Source organism: Terrapene carolina, unplaced genomic scaffold, assembly GCF_002925995.2.
Source record: "Terrapene carolina triunguis isolate 2854851 unplaced genomic scaffold, T_m_triunguis-2.0 Scaffold112, whole genome shotgun sequence".
Taxonomy (NCBI): domain Eukaryota; kingdom Metazoa; phylum Chordata; order Testudines; family Emydidae; genus Terrapene; species Terrapene triunguis.
The window spans coordinates 11494679-11513117 of record NW_020664463.1 but is presented as its reverse complement, the minus strand read 5'-3'; the positions used below and the strand labels follow the sequence as shown (position 1 = coordinate 11513117).

Sequence of the window (18439 nt, the reverse complement as noted above, 5' to 3'; positions counted from 1 at the left end):
GATACCCCTGCCCCCGCAAGGGACCGTGGAGGCGTGCCGGCCGCTTCCAGGAGCAGCATGGGGCTGGGACAGGCAGGGAGCCTGCCTTAGCCCCGCTGCACCACCGGACTTTTAGCTGCTGGAGATTGCGATCGACAGGCAGAGGCGCCAGGATCAACCAGTCAATCGCGATCTACAGGTTGGTGATCACTGATCTAAACTAATACAACAGCTCCCTCAGTCTTTTAATATAAGCCATGTTTCCCAATCTTTGAATCATTGTCATGGCTCTTCTCTTCTCTGCAATCTATCAACGTTCTTCTTGAATTGTGGACACAAGAAATGGACATACTATTCCAGTAACAGTCACACCAGTACCACATACCTGCTTGATATTCCCCTGTTCATACATCCAAGGATCGCATTAGCCATTTTGGCCACAACATTGCACTAGAGCTCATGTTCAGCTGATTATCCACCCATACCTGCAAATCTCTTTGAGTTACTGCTTCCCAGCATGGAGTCTCTCATCCTGTAAGTATGGCCTACATTCTTTTTTCCTAGATTTATGACTTTACATTTGATCTTGTTGAAATGCATATTGTTTGCTTGTGCCCAGTTTACCAAGCGATCCAAATCTCTCTGTAGCAGTGACATGCCCTCTTCATTATTTACCACTCCCTCAATCTTTATGTCATCTGTAAAATTTATCAGTTGTGATTTTATTTCTTCCAGGTCATTGATAAAAATGTTAAATAGAATAGCAACAAAAACAGGTCCCCTTTGGACCCCACTAAAAACACACCCGCTCAATGATGATGCCTTGTTTGGTTACGTCTGGAGATCTGTCCATTTAATGTGTACCATAAGTTGATTTTGTATCATTCTAGTTTCTTAATCAAAATGTCATGAGTTAGCAAGTCAAATACCTTACAGCATTGTAAGTATATCACATTAACACTGTTACCTTTATCAACCAAATTTGTAATCTCATGATAAAATCAAGTTAGTTTGACAGGGTTTATTTTCCATAAACCCATGTTGATTGGCTTTAGTTTTATTACCCTCCTTTTTCTTTGTTAATAGAGTCCCAAATCAGCCACTCTGTTATCTTGCCTGTGATCGATGTCAGACTGAAAGGCCTATAATTACCCAGGTCCTTCTGCTTACCCTTGGCACATGAGCCTTTTTCCAGTCCTCTGGAACTTTCCCAGTGTTCCAACACTTACTGAAAATCAACGTTACTATTCCACAGAACTCTTGATTAGCTCTTTTAAAACTCTTGGATACAAGTTATCTGGACCTGCTAATTTTAAAAATGTCTAGCTTTTGTAACTGGTGTTTAACATCATCCTTAGTTACTGTTGGAATGGATAAGAATGATATGGCTACATCATCTGGCTTTTTCCCAAATACAGAACAGAAATATTTATTGAACACTTCTGCCTCATTTGAATTATTATTGACAGTTCTACCATTTCAATCTTGTAATGGATCAAATCCATTTGTTAGGATTCCTTTTGTTCCTGATATACTTTAAAAACTCCTGATTTTCCTTAACTCTCCTTAAGTCTTTTTACTTCCTTAATCAATTTTCTACAATTCCTGTGTTATATTTGTTACTATCAACTTCCCCTTTCTTCTAATATTTTTGCATTTTTATAGCTGCTTTTACTTCCCCTCTAAGCCAGGCTGGTTTATTAACCAATCTGGCCTTCTTTCTCATTTGTGGCTTTTGGGGTATATAGTAAAATGTTCTTAATAAGTACCCAGTTATTGTTTGCATTTTTCTGTTTAAATTCTTTCTCCCAACAGATTTAACTTATAATTGATTTCAGGTTAGTAAAATTGGCCCTTTGAAAGCAGTTTCAAACAATTATATATGACAATTTCCTAACTCATAGTTAGGACAATTTCCTAACTTATATATAAAATTGATTTGGATTTTATTCTATTTGCACAGAACAAACATAATCAAATCATAAATCACTTGTATCAGAGGGCACATCTTCACTACCCACCGGATCGGCAGGTAGCAATCGATCTATTGGGGATCGACTTATCGCGTCTAGTGAAGACGCCATAAACTCGATCCCCGATGGCTCTGCCGTCGACTCCGGAACTCCACCGCGGCAAGAGGCGGAAGCGGAGTCAACGGCGGCGTGGCAGCGGTCGACTCGCCGCCGTCCTCACAGCCAGGTAAGTCAACCTAAAATACGCAACTTCAGCTAGGTTATTCATGTAGCTGAAGTTGCATATCTTAGGTCGACACCCCCCCCCCCCCGTAGTGTAGACCTAGCCTGAGCTACCTCTAATTTTAGTTCTGTGACCAGTTCCTCTTTATTTGTCAAGATGAGGTCTAATATTAAATCCCACCATGTTAGATGTAACCCTTTTTGAGTTAGGAAATTGTCATATATAAGTGTTCGAAATTCCAAAGTTGTTTTTTTAATACTGGCAGCATGAGACCTCCACCTTAGGTCACTCAAGTTGAAGTCCCCTTTTGCATGTGAGCGTGTGTGAGAGAGATTTGGTGGTCTGTAGAAGACACCAACTAGTTCCCCATCTTGTGCTTTATCTATTAGAACATTTATCTATCCGCATTCAAGAACATTTGCTTCTGAGTTGTCGGTGATAAGTAGTAATTTTTTTTGACATAGTATGGCACTCCCCTCTCTCCGTTTCTCCACTCCATCCTTCCAAAATAGATTTAACCCATTGATTTTTAATATTCTAGTCATGCCAATAATCCCATCATGATCCAGTAATACCAGCTAGATAAAATTTATGCTCACAACTGAGCAATTCCAGTTCCTATTGTTTATTATCCAGGCTACTAACATTGGTGAATAAGCAATAAAAGAATTTCTTCTCTTCATGCCCTTTGCTGTCACAGCTAATGTAGTACTAACTTTAGATATACTGCCACGGAAGACAGGAGAGGGTGTACTGCAGCACTCTAGGTACCAGGCATAGGGTCTACTCCCATTGACATAAATGGCAAAATTCACTTTGAGGCAGATCCTCAAAGAATGCTCAGGTTTCAGAGTAGCAGCCGTGTTAGTCTGTATCCACAAAAAGAACAGGAGTACTTGTGGCACCTTAGAGACTAACAAATTTATTTGAGCATAAGCTTTAGCCCACGAAAGTTTATGCTCAAATAAATTTGTTAGTCTCTAAGGTGCCACAAGTACTCCTGTCTTTTTAAAGAATGCTCAGCACAACTGATGGGGTAGAACAAACATGGATTTAAGATAACTTTTCACTCCCCCAATCTTGGGTCTGGGCTGGGCTGGACCAGCCTTAGACATAAATTAAAGCAGCCTTTTTATGGCGGCTGCCAGGTGGACTGCCAAGGAACTGGGTAGGTGAACGAGCTTGCAGGCAATCAAGCAGAGTTCCATCAGAGTCAATGGACATTTCAATTTCCACAAATCGGCAAATTCTGATAAAAAATATTTCGTTAAAATTTTTCCGACTAGCTCTGTTGTCTAACCCACTTTGTGAACTACTGCATCTTCTAATGTATTGGTTTTCAACCTGTACTCCGTGGACCTCTGGGGGTCCGTAGACTATGTCTAAAATTTCCAACGGGGTCTGTACCTTCATTAAAAAAATTTTAGGGGTCCGCAAATGAAAAAAGGTTAAGAACCACTGTTCTAATGGGATGAACCTAGGTGTTGCTTATAAGTATTTAAATGTAAAAATGATTGATTTATTTTTAGGGCTGTCAAGGAATTAAAAAAATGAATCATGATTAATCGCACGATTAATCACACTCTTAAACAATAATAGAATACCATTTATTTAAATATTCTTGGATATTTTCTATATTTTCAAATATATTGATTTCAATTACAACACAGAATACAAAGTGTACAGTGTTCACTTTATATTTATTTTTGATTAAAAATATTTTCACAGTAAAAACCAAAAGAAATATCTTCATCTAATACAAGTACTGTAGTGCAATCTCTTTATCATGAAAGTTGAACTTACTAATGTAGAATTATGTACAAAAAAACCTGCATTCAATGTAAAACTTTAGAGCCTACAAGTCCACTCAGTCCTACTTCAGCCAATCACTCAGTCAAACAAGTTTGGTTACAATTTGCAGGAGATAATGTTGCCCACTTCTTGTTTACAGGGTCACCTGAAAGTGAGAATAGGAATTCGTATGGCACTGTTGTAGCTGGCATCGCAAGATATTTACGTGCCAGATGCTCTAAAGATTCATATGTCCCTTCATGCCTCAATCACCATTCCAAAGGACATGCATCCATGCTGATGACGAGTTTTGCTCGATAACAATCCAAAGCAGAGCAGACTGACGTATGTTCATTTTCATCATCTGAGTCAGATGCCACCAGCAGGTTGATTTTCATTTTTTTGGTGGTTCGGGTTCTGTAGTTTCCGCATTGGAGTGTTGCTTTTTTAAAACTTCTGAGAGCATGCTCCGTACCCCATCCTGATCAGATTTTGGAAGGCACTTCAGATTCTTAACCCTTGGGTTGAGTGCTGTAGCTATTTTTAGAAATCTCACATTGGTGCCTTCTTTGTGCTTTGTCAAATCTGCTGTGAAAGTGTTCTTAAAATGAACAACATGTGCTGGGTCATCATCCGAGACTGCTATAACATGAAATATATGGCAGAATGTGGATAAAACAGAACAGGAGACATACAATTCTCCCTCAAGGAGTTCAGTCACAAATTTAATTAATGCACTATTTTTTAATGAGCATCATCAGCATGGAAGCATGTCCTCTGAATGGTGGCCAAAGCATGAAGGGGCATACGAATGTTTAGCATATCTGGCATGTAAATACCTTGCAACACCGGCTACAAAAGTGCTATGCAAACTCCTGTTCTCACTTTCAGGTGACACTGTAAATAAGAAGCAGGCAGCAGTATCTCCCGTAAATGTGAACAAACTTGTTTGTCTTAGTGATTAGCCGAACAAGAAGTAGGACTGAGTGGACTTGTAGGCTTTAAAGTTTTACATTGTTTTGTCTTTGAGTGCAGTTATGTAACAAAAAAAATCTACATTTGTAAGTTACATTTTCACAATAAAGAGATTGCACTACAGTGCTTGTATGAGGTGAATTGAAAAATACTATTTCTTTTATCATTTTTACAGTGCAAATATTTGTAATAAAAAATAATATAAAGTGAGCACCGTACACTTTGTATTCTGTGTTGTAGTAGAAATCAATATATTTGAAAGTGTAGAAAAACATCCAAAAATATTTAATAAATTTCAATTTGTATTCTATTGTTTAACAGTGCGATTAATCATGATTAATTTTTTGAGTTAATCATGAGTTAACTGCGACTAATTGACAGCCCTATTTATTTTAACTCATTTTAACTCCTGTAGTTCTTCCAGACATACTAAAACAGCCCAATTTGCTGACAGTATTCCACTGCCTGAGGCATGGTCTCTTACATTACAAAGTTTGGTGTGAATAACCAACCAAGCACTCCCTTTGGCTCACCTCTACTTAATGCTGTAGAATATAAAGGGTATACATAACTCACACTGTTTAATGTACACATAGCTAAATAAAAGGATAGCATATTTTAAATTTTCTTATGGGAAATGTGTTTTTCCATGCAACGGTTGTAGTGGGAATAAGACAGTTTTGTTTTCGCATTGTATTACTCTAAACCAGTGGTCACCAACCGGTCGATCATGATCGACTGGTTGATTCTAGCGGTTCTCCCAGTCGATCGTGATCTGTAGCAGTGTAGTGTGGCTGCCGCTAAGGCAGACTCCCTGCCTACCCTGGCCCCATGCTGCTCCTGGAAGTGGCCAGCGCAGCCCCGGGGGCGGGGGAGCCGGGATCTCCCTCTGCGCGCTGCTCCTGCCTGCAAGCACCACCCCCGCAGCTCCCATTGGCCAGGAGAGCTGTGGGGGCGGTGCTTGCAGAGAGGGGCAGCACATGGAGCCACATGCCCCCTGCCCCTCCTTCCCTCCAGGGCCACAGGGGTGCATTGGCCCCTTTTGGGAGCAATGTGGGGCCGGGGTAGGCAGGGAGCCTGCCTTAGCCTCGCTGCACCTGCCGCCGAGTTGGAGCCACCAGAGGTAAGTGCTGCTCAGCGCGAGGCCGCACCCCATCCCTGAGCCCCCTCATGGAGCCAGCACCCCATACCTCCTCCTGCACCCTGAACCCCCTCCCACACCTCAAGGCCCACTCTGCGCCCCCTCCCTGAGTCAGCACCCCAAACCTCCTCCTGCACCCCAAGCCCTGATCCCCCTTCCAGAGCCAGCACCCCCATACCCAGCCCAGAGCCCCCTCCTGCACCCAAACACCCTGCCCCAGGCTCAGCCCAGAACCCCTTCCCACACTGCGAACCCCTCGGCCCCAGCCCAGAGCCCGCACCCCCTCCTGAACGCCAACCCTCTACTCCAGCCCAAGTGAGACTGAATGAGAGTAGGGGAGAGCAAGCGACAGAGAGAAGTGGGGATCGAGTGAGTGGGGCAGGCCTTTGGGGAAGGGGCGGGGCCTCAGGGAAGTGGCGGGGTAGATCCTGGGTTGCCCTTAGATTCAAAAAGTGATCTTGGGTGTAAAAAGGTTGGAGCTACTGCTCTAAACCATTTTCTCTGTTGCAAAGCCGTGTTGCAAGTACAGATTTAAGCAGATAAGGGTGAGATGATATTGACACCTAACTATGATATTGCATCTTATTAAACAGGTAATTCTCTAATGGATCAATGAAAACAAAACGATGACAAGTTGTGGTCAACAGTCCTTGAATGTGCTGATGGTTGTGTTCTTATTGCTCTTGTCAGCAGGTAATGTTTCTTCCAGAAATTTATTTTTATGTGAGCTGGGCGAGGGGATGAATGGGTTAAAAACTTCATCAATCCCAAGTGCCTACAAAACTAACGGTACCATAAGTAACACTAAGAGTTGAAATAAAAGCACTGTGCAACTTAAAATCATAGAATATCAGGGTTGGAAGGGGACTCCACGAAGTCATCTAGTCTAACCCGCTGTTAAAAGCAGGACCAATCCCCAATTTTTGCCACAGATTCCTAAATGGCCCCCCTCAAGGACTGAACTCACAACCCTGGGTTTAGCAGGCCAATGCTTAAACCACTGAGCTATCTCTCCCTCTTAGCTGTGCATTTGGTGACAGGAAGCTAAAACAAGAAGAGCAATACTATTTCATTTAGGAAAGTAACACTAATGAGAGACAGACAAGATAAACAGATTCAACATTTGACACTCAACTTTAATAATCATTTTCTTTACTATTTTAATTCTGAAACCATATAAATCAAACAATTCTTCCAAATGATCCACCTACTACAGACCTAGAAAGCAAGGTTTAATCATGTGTATTTTCACACTGGACAAAAGAGGTGGTGTGTCTATGTGTACGGATCATGTTAACCTCACACTCTGCCTGTTCATATTCTTCCGCTGCTATAGTTAAGTTTACAAAGGAGTTCCAATTAAAAGAAGTACTTTTCACAGGTTCATAACTTTCAGAAACTCACCAATTTTCTGAAATTTTCCATGTTTGTAATTCTGTGTGAAGGTGATTTACTCTGGGGAAGTTTAAGCAGAATCCGATCAATTTTTTTCCTAGTTCTATAAGGGAGTAAAACGACATCCATCCCATTTTAAAATACTCTAACTGCACTTCTGTCATGAGGAATACAGCAAATACATTTGAAACTTGGAATGGATTGATTGAGGATGAATAATAACAACTAGCTCTTATATAATGATTTTCATTCATATTTCTTAATGTGCTTTATGAAGTTAGATGAGCATTATCCCTATTTTAGAGATGGAGAAACTGAGGCACAAAGAGGTTGAGTGACTTACTCAAGTTTACACAGATAGTGGCAGAGTCAAATAAATAATCTAAAGGCAGGAAATGTGGGCAAAATAGGGTTGAATTTAGAACCTTTACTCCGCACATTGTTCAGGCATGCTGATAACCTTTAATTACATGATCATAAGTTATCCCAAATACACGTGTTGACCTACATTGTAGGAAAAAAATATATTATCATCTATCTCAGAAACAGCATGTCATATTAATAAAGACTATTTCATATGCATATGCACAGGGGATAGAGTTAAGTTCGTACCTCTGCCATAATGTTCATATTTACTGGCTTTTGAGAATTTTACTTTGCAACGTTAATGTTACACCTTGACTGTTCATATAAATGGTTCAGCTTTGTTTTGGTTTGAAGATATATTTTATATGTGTCACACAAACATCTAGCCTCAAACCAGAACAAACCTGTTAGGTCTGAATTTAATATGTTTAGCCTTTTCAGCCCTGACACTGTCTCTTTGGAGGGAGGGGACATGCTGTCTGTAAAGAAATACGTCTTTGATTTTATCCTGTTTACATAGGATTTCTGCATATTATATAAATCATTGATAAATACCAGGCACTATTCTAGCATTTTATTTTATTTGTTTATGCATGAGTACCTTATCCTGTCATAGATCCTTTATTATTTTTTGACATTTCTCTTTAGCACATAGGGCATGGTGCTATGCTGCAGGATAGGTGTTTAAAATGATAATGGCAGCTTTAATTTATGTACCCCAGGTAGGACTGTCAAAAGAATTCGGTGCTGGCCTAACTCTGTGTCTACTGAAGTCAGTGAGAGTTTTAACCATTGGGAATGGTGTTAACCAGTGCCAAGTACCTTTGAAAATTCTATCCCCAGCCTTTACAAAGCATTAACACAATTGAGAGTGTTTTCTTGGCCTCCTTTCACATAAATGGCAAGTTGCCTAAAACAATGGAGGCATGTTAATTTTGTAGCAGCATCACAGTAACAAAGGTCCATAGTAACTTTGTTGATAACCAAAGTAATTACAGGGCAACTTGTGTTTATCTATGTAATCAACTCAGATATATATACAATGTATGGCCTGTATGCCCCAGATTCTGTAAAGGGAGACTACTGGCTTTGCATAATTTGAATAAAAGAACTACAGGATGCTGCTTTTTACTGCAATTATATTAATTTCATACTTGAAGAGGAATGAAGACCTAATAGAAAGATTTCTATGTAAGATGGTGCCTTATTTCAAGCACCATGATCTATTAAAAAGTAGAATATAGACAAACAAGGATATTTGAAGATCATATCTAATAATCATTAAGGGCATAGTTTCTGATCACAACCACAAGGCACAGATAACAAAGACTGGGATGACAATGAACTGACAAGTCCCAAGTGTACAGTGCAGCAGTTCTGGGGACATGGTTTTGGAGAGCCAGGCAGACAGGGAAGCAGCAACAGTGGGGGTAGAGAAACAGCTGGATAGTTCAGATAACAAGATGATGGGGTTGGTAGAAGAACCAGAATAGTATAGACCTAGACTGAGCAGCTTCAGCTGTGTTGGCTGGCCTAGGAAAGGAGATGCAGCTCCTTGCCAGCAGGCAGAAAGGTGTCTGAATAGATGGAAATAGGAATGAAAAGGAAAGCCTACGGTAAGGACAGGCAGGCTAGAACTCTGCTAGAAAAGGTGGTAGCAGAGTAGGAACATTGCAACTAGGGCTGGTCAGGAATTTTTTAACAAACATTTTTTTGTCACAAAGTGCCAGTTCATCAAAACTGAAACTTTTTTGCTGAAACAAAAGGTTCCTCAGCTCCAGGATGGAAGAGAGTGACCCACCACAGAATAGCCAGTAACCCACTGCTTAGAGCACTCTCCTAGGGCCCAAGTTGAAGGCTGTGCTCTGCCTGATTTGGCCTAGTGTTTAGCCCGGGCAGAGCAGGGCCTTGAACCTGGTTTTCCCGTATCCCAGATGAGTGCCCTAATGGGATGTGATGAGTCATCCCCAAACTAGAGCCTGATTAAGCCACACAGGGTGATGAATCATTCCTGTGTTAGGCTCCAGCCAGTCCACAAGCCCAGAGCCAGTCTGGTGACTCTCAGGGCAGGTATATAACTCTCAAAGGAGAAACAGCAGATCTGTTTGCTCAACATCACTTCATGGCTAGGGACTCTTCCCTACCTGATAGTGCTAACAGACTCCACAAGCCTTAGCCTGCTCCAGCCTCACTCTTGCTCTGATTCTTGATTCCAGCTCTGACCCCCTGGCTCCAACTACTAGTCCCAATTGCCACAGCTCTGACCACTAGGCCTGACCATCCCCAACTTGGTTTCTGACACTCACGCCCTGAGCTAGTGGCTCTTCTGAGGGGGGACAGGGACTCTCATGTTATTTTTATGAAAATTTTGAAAGGTCTTGGTTTCATTCTGATGTAGAATGAAAACAAATTTAGAACCCTTGACATTTTTCACTAAAATGGAATTCGTATAGGCCAGCTCTAGTGGCAACCCTTTGACCAATATGATTGAACTGGGACTACTAAGACTGTGATGGAGAGCAAGAAGATACAAAATTTAGGACTTATTGGTACTCGCTAGTTTGAGGTGGCTGTACAAATAACTCACAATAAAGGGAGCCATGCATGCATGCTACAAAGAATATCTCCCCTGTCCGCTTTAACTCCTAAGCATATAGTTAGATTTAATTCACCTGACTGATGCTTTAGTTACAAAATAATGGGTTGAAACTCATTGATGAAGTTAGGGATGGTAGTGAAATTTTCCTGAACTTTCAATTCCATGAAAAGTTTTGATATTTCAGATATTCACCCTGATTCAGGATAAAAATAGATGTCAAAATATCAGAATTTTGATAGAAAATGGATAGAAATTCTGGTTTTCGACCAGCTCTCCTCAGAACCTCTGAGTTCCACGGCTCGGCTGTGGCCTTAACCCCAAAATGGCATATTCTTCCTCGCAGTAGATCATAGCAAAGGAGTAATGCCAGGATTGAAATGCACTCATTTCTCTTAAATTTTTATTGGCACCTAATTCACTCAGGCGTTGTCTACAGCCAAATATACACCAGTTTAGTTAAACTGGTGCAAACTTTTGTGTGTACACTCTATATTGGTAAACTGACACAATAATAATAAGTAATAATGAGACCACCACCTACCTCTTATATAGAGCTTTTCAACAGAAGATCTCAAAGTGATTTAACAGAAAAGGTCAGAATCGTGATCCCAATTTTCAAACAAATATAAAAATATGAGTGTCCATGTACAAAGTTGCACCAGTTAACTCAATCAGTTTAAAATAACACCTTAATTGATTGGTGCAACTTTGTGTGTACAGCAGTCCCTAGTGTGTCTGTCTCAGTTCTGTAAAATCCGAATAAAAATACATCATTTCTCCCACATTTTGTCTGTGGTCTATATTTAGACTGTAAGGTCTTCAAGGGCAGAGACTGTGTGTGTAATCTGAGATGTGGCTTCAAGGCACTACCATAATATAAACCCTAAATAAATTAAAGTACTGCCAATGTGTGAGAGCTGGGGGTTAGCTACAGACCTCAAACTCCTACAAGGCATACTAACCACCACACAACAATTAACCTAGAGCCCACATTCTGGGGAAATATACAGAGATGATTTCTTTCTTTCAAGAGAATTGGCCAGCAAAACCAGTGTAACAAAAACCTGGAAAATGGTTTAAGAGACATAATACATGCTTTACATGAGAATTTAATTAAAAAAAAAATTAAGATCTCAATAGTAATTGTGTTTCCATTGCTCTTGTTCTCGATATTTGTATATTCACAGTTGTTCAGCTCTGTTAGCATGGTAATATCTTTTAATTATTATTTTTGGCAGATCAATGCCTATCAAAATAATGACCTTTACAGTAGAGCAGATGTTTCTGACACATTAATAACAGCCACTGTAAATCATGTGCCTTTGGACTCTTATTTCAGTTTGCATGTATGTTTTTCTGGGATAATAAAATCATCCCAGAAAAATCTTAAACTAGCTTGTCTAGATCTTTGCTGATATCCCATAGTTTTAAAACTTCATAGTTGAAGATATGTACTTAAATATTTTAGTGTTCCCTGCTGTCCAAGATTGTGGTAGTTCTGGACAGCAATTTCTTCTCTTCTGTTTAAAACATAAATGAATTAAAATAAAAAAAAGTCAGAAACATAGTAACTCAAAATTGAAAATATCACAAAAATGCTTTTCATGCTGTCAGTAGTCATATCAAATATTATAAGGTTGAAACTCCTGAAATACATGATTACTGTTTCTCAGAAGCCAGGAGAAATATTGTTTAAGATTAACAGAAAAATGAAAATGGATGTGACATGCAACTAACACATATGACTCACAAAGACAATATCAATCTTTGTTTTACAGCATTGTCTGCACATTTTCGTGTCTGTGAGCCATATACAGACTACAAAGGCCGCTACCACTTTGGTTTTCACTGCCCACGTCTTTCTGACAATAAATCTTACATCTTCTGCTGTCACCATAACAACACGGTATTTAAATACTGCTGCAATGAGACAGAATTTCAGACTGTTATGCAGATGAACCTAACGGGGAATGCAGATGGATATATGCATAAGTAAGTAAATGAGTTATAAAGTACTCTTTACCAAATTATTCCGAGTCTAATCACATAATGTAAGATATATTTAATGATGGAAGCAATTAGAATAATTGTACATACACATTTCGTTCCTAGAAGCTCTTCTGTACAAGTCTACTTCTCATGAAGGGGATGTTTACCTTTGCTTCTATAGCTTCGATGCCCGTTATATAAATTCCTAAGCGCATTTATGTACATTTTATAAGCATATAGGCTGTTTCTCCCCTCAAATTGGACAAAACCGTGTTTAAATGTGTATCTGAAAACCCCAACAAGTGATAGCAAGAGAAAGGCAAGTTGACATTTTTCAGATCATCCCAAATGTTTTGCATGGATAATTGCTATTTTGAATTTGTGCATGTTTTGCATATTAATGACTTGCAATCACTGAGCTTGATCGGCAAAATGCACTTGGTTGTTTAATCACCTTGTCTGCTGCTTGAGATCCTTTTTCACATTCTCTTTTTAAAAGCAGCTCTGTGGCCTATTGTTAAAGATAGAATATGAGAACTTTTGCAGAAAAACTGACAAGGTAGTAAGTAGATCCTGAATTATGGACTGCCTATGCAGTGGGAGCAAGATTCTCAGGTCCAGACTGGCTCCTTTGCACTACTCAAGCATTCTTGCCATGATTGAATTCTCCTGATGGAGGGTGGCGCTCTCAACTGAGGTAAACCCAGCAGAGCCAGCTCCTGAGACAAGTGCCCCCCTCATCCTGGTTTAGGGGCAATGTCAGGGGAGGGAAGGTTTCCGTTTCAGAAGGAGTGGTAGGGAGCGTCACTGCACCAGTTTTCAGCTAGTGTATGATTCTTAGGTCTTGATCATGCACCATTGAAGTCAATGGGAGTTTTGCCGTTGACTTCTATGGGAGCAGGGGCAGTGCTGTAGGTCCCTTTGAGATTATATTCTCCTGTCATAAATTAGGCTATTTTAAGTCTCAGTGGTGCCCTGGCCAGCAGAATCAGAGAGCTAGTTATGCCTCCTTAATAGCCCCCTCATACTACTGTACTGAGAGGGTCTTGTCTACACACAAAAGTTATACCACTGACTATGTCTGTCTAATTAAAACAGTACAATATCTCTAGTGTGGTCTCAGTTATATCAGTATTTAAGGTACTTTATCTCAGGCCGTGGCTACACTCGAAACTCCAAAGCGCTGCCACGGGAGCCCTTTGAAGTGCGAGTGTGGTGGCGCGCCAGCGCTGGGAGAGAGCTCTCTCAGCACTGCAGGTACTCCACCTCCACGAGGGGATTAGCTTACAGTGCTGGGCGCGCGGCTCCGAGCGCTGGGGCACTGTTTACACTGGCACTTTACAGCGCTGTAACTTGCTGTGCTCAGGGGGGTGTAAAGCGCCAGTGTAGCCATAGCTTCAGTATAGCTTATTCCCAAATGGGAAGAGGAATAAGCTATGCCAGTATAAGGCACCTTAATACTGGTATAAGAGCATCCACGCTAGATGTCTCAGTTAAAAAAAAAAATCACATCTCTAACCAAAACAACTATACCAGTATAAAAACTGTCCATAGACCAGGCCTTGGATGCATGGCAGAATCTAGCCTTATATTTTTACAAAAGCAATACACCAAAAGCTGTTCACTACCACCAAGTTTGTTACACCTTTAGAGAAAAACTTGCAAAGCGTTGTGTGCGGTTCATTCATGGGTTGTTTATTCTTGTCGCCGACTTCAAATTTGTTTAGTTTATTTTGAATTACTTAGGCAATTTAGCAATTTAGCTGAAATGTTCTTTAGCCTGTTATTTATGAACAGTGCTCTAAAGAGAGAAATTGGTAGCATATGGGAGAGAGGGTAATTTGGGGTCCCCGTTGGCAATCTAATTTTGTTTTTGTTACTTATAGAAGCCTAGAGCCTTTGATAAGCACCACTATTTATATATCTAACAATAATAATTAACAAATCATTCAGCTTTGCCTGGGAACGTGTTACTTCCATATTCCTTATGGGTGAAATTCACTCCAGTGCCAAGAACCAGCAAAAGGGCCATGTACCACTGAAGTCCTATTTTCAGGTTTGGACTGGGACTCAGTGGTGCATAAGTTTTGTGCTGCCCATCTGCACAGGGGTGAAATGTGTAAAATCATGCACAGTAGAAGAAGAATTAAAAAAACAGAAGTCCCAGGACCATGACTTTAGCAGTGCTGCAGCTGAGCAAGTCTTTCCCTCCTTGAAACCTACTGGACTATCAGGAATGTGAAGGGATTGGCCAGGGTCAGGAAAAGGAGTGGAAGCTACAGATCTATGAGCAACTCTGGCCACAATCTTGAGACTTCCTGGTTAGGCACTCAGACGGGTTCTCCCAGGCAAAAATAACAAAGTCAGTTCCCACCCACGCGGTCAGATCATGGAGGGGTAGTTAAACGGCATTAATGAATCTCCTCCCACCCCTCCCACCTTTTTCTTTTTTATGTGGCATTAATCCTAGTAGGAAAAAAAAGGAAACATCTTGCTTTATAGCAGTAATTCTCCAGCTCTTCCTCCCAATCCCCACCACTCCTGCTTCAGCCATGTACATTTTTTGTGGAAAGAATACTGACCGCTATGTAGAAGGGGAAGGAGAATCCTGCATCGCTGCTTCCTCCATCCATATGAAACTTCAGTGCTTTTCCCTGCAGCTTTGTCCTCCAGTCTATATAGAGAACCTGACCCAAAGCCCACTAACTTCAATAGGAGTCTTTCTTATAACTTAAATGAGCTTTTGAACAGGCCCATTGTGAAGGGGGAGGGAGAGTAGCATAGGATATGTCTACACTGCAGCTGAGAGTGAGCCTCCCAGCCCAGGTAGACAGGCTAGCAGCTAGTAAGCTAAAAGTAGCAGTCAAGGCGGTCAGGTGGGCTTGACAGCCTGAGCCATAACATTCACACTGCTGTCTGTCTAGCTAGACTGAGGCCTGGTCTACATCAGGGTTTTACATCGGTATAACTACATTGCTCAGGGGTGTGAAAAATCCACACCCCTGGGAGACATAGTATAACAACCGAACCCCCGGTGTAAACAGCACTAGGTTGATGGAAGAATTCTTCGGTCGACCTCGCTGCCACCTCTTTAGGAGAATGGTTCTCCCATCGGCATAGGTAGTGTCTACACTGAAGCGCTATAGGTGCAGCTGTGCCGCTGTAGCGTTTTGAGTATAGACAAGTCCTGAGAGGATCTCAGCTGTAGTGTAGACATACCCATAGGGAACTGTGTTAGGACTCTGCTAGTAAGATTAAACATTGTTCTGGTTAACATTTTTTTGGACTCTTAATATAGACAGAGCCCAATTTACAATTAAACTACCCTGTCACCAGTGTCCTCTATTAAATGAAAGCCAGCTATGAAAAGTATTGTTTGTGTAGACGTAATTTCACACATCATTGAAAGAAGGCTTTCATAAAACATTGTGTCCTCAGTAACTGTGGAGAATGAGGGCATGAAGAGCAGTGAATTTACAGCTGAGGATTGTGGTTTTAAAAGATAACATTGGAGAAATCTTTTTTGCTTTATTTCCCCCCTTCTCCATTCTTAGTACCATCTAAAGGCACATCTTATTTTATAGTACAATTGTGGAAGAAACTAATACAAATATAATGAATTGGAGCTCTTCTCATGGCATTCCAGAAGCTTATATCACTCTTCTAATGTTACATCCTATAATGTCAGCCAGGTTCATTTACATTTGTTCTGTTACCATAAAGATTAATACATTTTGGTAGGTGCGGAATATTGGGCTATATATCTGGTTAAAACTTTTGATGGCACAGACTTATAGTTTGTAATATCCATTAATATAAATCGGTAAGAAAAGAATTGCGAGATGTGGCAGCAGTTTATTCCATCATTTAAATAGTTTCTGCATTTGGAAAATTCTGCTTTTAGATCAGATCCTCAACTATGATTTGCACTAGCTGTGAGTATCTGGCCACTTTATTTACCTGGTCAAGATTCCCATTTGCAGAAATTAAGATGTACAGCATATACGAGAGAGTGTCATAACTGAGACATCCCTATGGAGTAGTCATTATCCCAGTTAACAGATAATGCCATTTGAAAAGGCTTAAGATAAAATACTGTACAGTTTTGAAAAAATTGATACCCACTGTATTTCATCTTTATTTGCTCTTTATTTCTTCTTCCTTTCATATCATTTCAGCAGCTTTGCTATTAAAAGAATCAGAGCTCAGAAAACAGTTTTTAAACTCATGGCACTACTCATACTGTCCCAGCTAAACAAAGGAAGTTATTACCATTCTCTCCCATGGAGAAATCTGTAGGAGGGAAAATCTGATCTGGAAAAATCTGTAAATTTCATTGCATGGTGTTCCAAGAAGTTTCCTGCACATCACCCTCTCGGGGGAAGGAGTTTGCAAGGCTATGAAAGGGGAAGGGAGTTTCTGTCCTCTGACCATGAAGATATCACAAGATCTATAGGGAAATCCCAGAGACCTCAGGGTATCAGCATGGAGAGCCAGACCCCTCACCTCCATATTATTTCTGGGTCACCCTTCTCTTAGCAACATGGCTTACACAGGAGCTGTGCTGCCATTGGCTCTCTAACATTCTTACCATAGAATCATAGAAGATTAGGGTTGGAAGAGACCTCAGGAGGTCATCTAGTCCAACCCCCTGCTCGCAGGACCAACCTCAACTAAATCATCCCCGCCAGGGCTTTGTCAAGCCGGGCCTTAAAAACCTCTTAAGGATGGAGATTCCACCACCTCCCTAGGTACCCATTCCAGTACTTCACCACCCTCCTAGTCAAATATTTTTTCCTAATGTGCAACTTAGACCTCCCCCACTGCAACTTGAGACCATTGTACCTTGTTCTGTCAAATGCCACCACTGAGAACAGCCTAGCTCCATCCTCTTTGGAACCCCCCTTCAGGTAGTTGAAGGCTGCTATCAAATCCCCCCTCACTCTTCTGCAGACTAAATAAGCCCAGTTCCCTCAGCCTCTCCTCATAAGTCATGTGCCCCAGCCCCCTAATCATTTTCATTGCCCATCGCTGGACTCTCTCCAATTTGTCCACATCCTTTCTGTAGTGGGGGGCCCAAAACTGGACACAGTACTCCAGATGTGGCCTCAGCAGTGATGTGAATATAGAGGGGAATAATCACTTCCTTCGATCTGCTGGCAATGCTCCTACTAATGCAGCCCAATATGCCATTAGCCTTCATGGCAACAAGGGCACACTGTTGACTCATATCCAGCTTCTCGTCCACTGTAATCCCCCAGGTCCTTTTCTATAAAACTGCCACTTAGCCAGTCGGTCCCCAGCCTGTAGCAGGATTGAAGAATCTCATGCACTAAGTGCAGGACTGTGCACTTGTCCTTGTTGAACCTCATCAGATTTCTTTTGGCCCAATCCTCCAATTTGTCTAAGTCACTCTGGACCCTATCCCTGCCCTCCAGTGCATCTACCTCTCTACCCAGCTTAGTGTCATCGCAAACTTGCGGAGGGTGCAATCCATCCCATCATCCACATCATTAATGAAGAGGTTGAACAAAACCGGCCCCAGGACCGACCCCTGAGGTACTCCGCTTGATACCGGCTGCCAGCTAGACATCGAGCCATTGATCACTACCCGTTTAGCCCGATGATCTATACAGCTTTCTATCCACCTTATAGTCCATTCATCCAATCCATACTTTTTAACTTGTTGGCAAGAATACTGTGGGAGACCGTATCAAAAGCTTTGCTAAAGTCAAGGTATATCACGTCCACTGCTTTCCCCATATCCACAGAGTCAGTTATCTCATCATAGAAGGCAATCAGATTGGTCAGGCATGACTTGCCCTTGGTGAATCCATGTTAACTGTTCCTGATCACCTTCCTCTCCTCCAAGTGCTTCAAAATGGATTCCTTGAGGACTTGCTCCATGATTTTTCAGGGGACTGAGGTGAGGCTGACCGGTCTGTAGTTCCCTGGATTCTCCTTCTTCCCTTTTTTAAAGTTGGGCACTATAGTTGCCCTTTTCCAAT

The 18439-nt window shown here is 41.2% G+C and overlaps 1 protein-coding gene across 4 annotated transcripts in view; it reads left to right on the top strand.

Annotated features, from left to right (window-relative positions):
- The window catches only part of SHISAL1 (shisa like 1), a 160816-nt gene that overhangs the window by 85233 nt on the left and 57144 nt on the right, over positions 1–18439 (top strand). For all 4 annotated transcript variants that reach the window (XM_024213639.3, XM_024213623.2, XM_024213615.3 and 1 more), the window contains exons 2-3: positions 6676–6775; positions 12221–12434. In XM_024213639.3, coding sequence (XP_024069407.1) covers positions 6709–6775; positions 12221–12434 — 281 coding nt within the window. In that variant the 5' untranslated portion in view covers positions 6676–6708. The remainder of the gene's footprint in view (positions 1–6675; positions 6776–12220; positions 12435–18439) is intronic.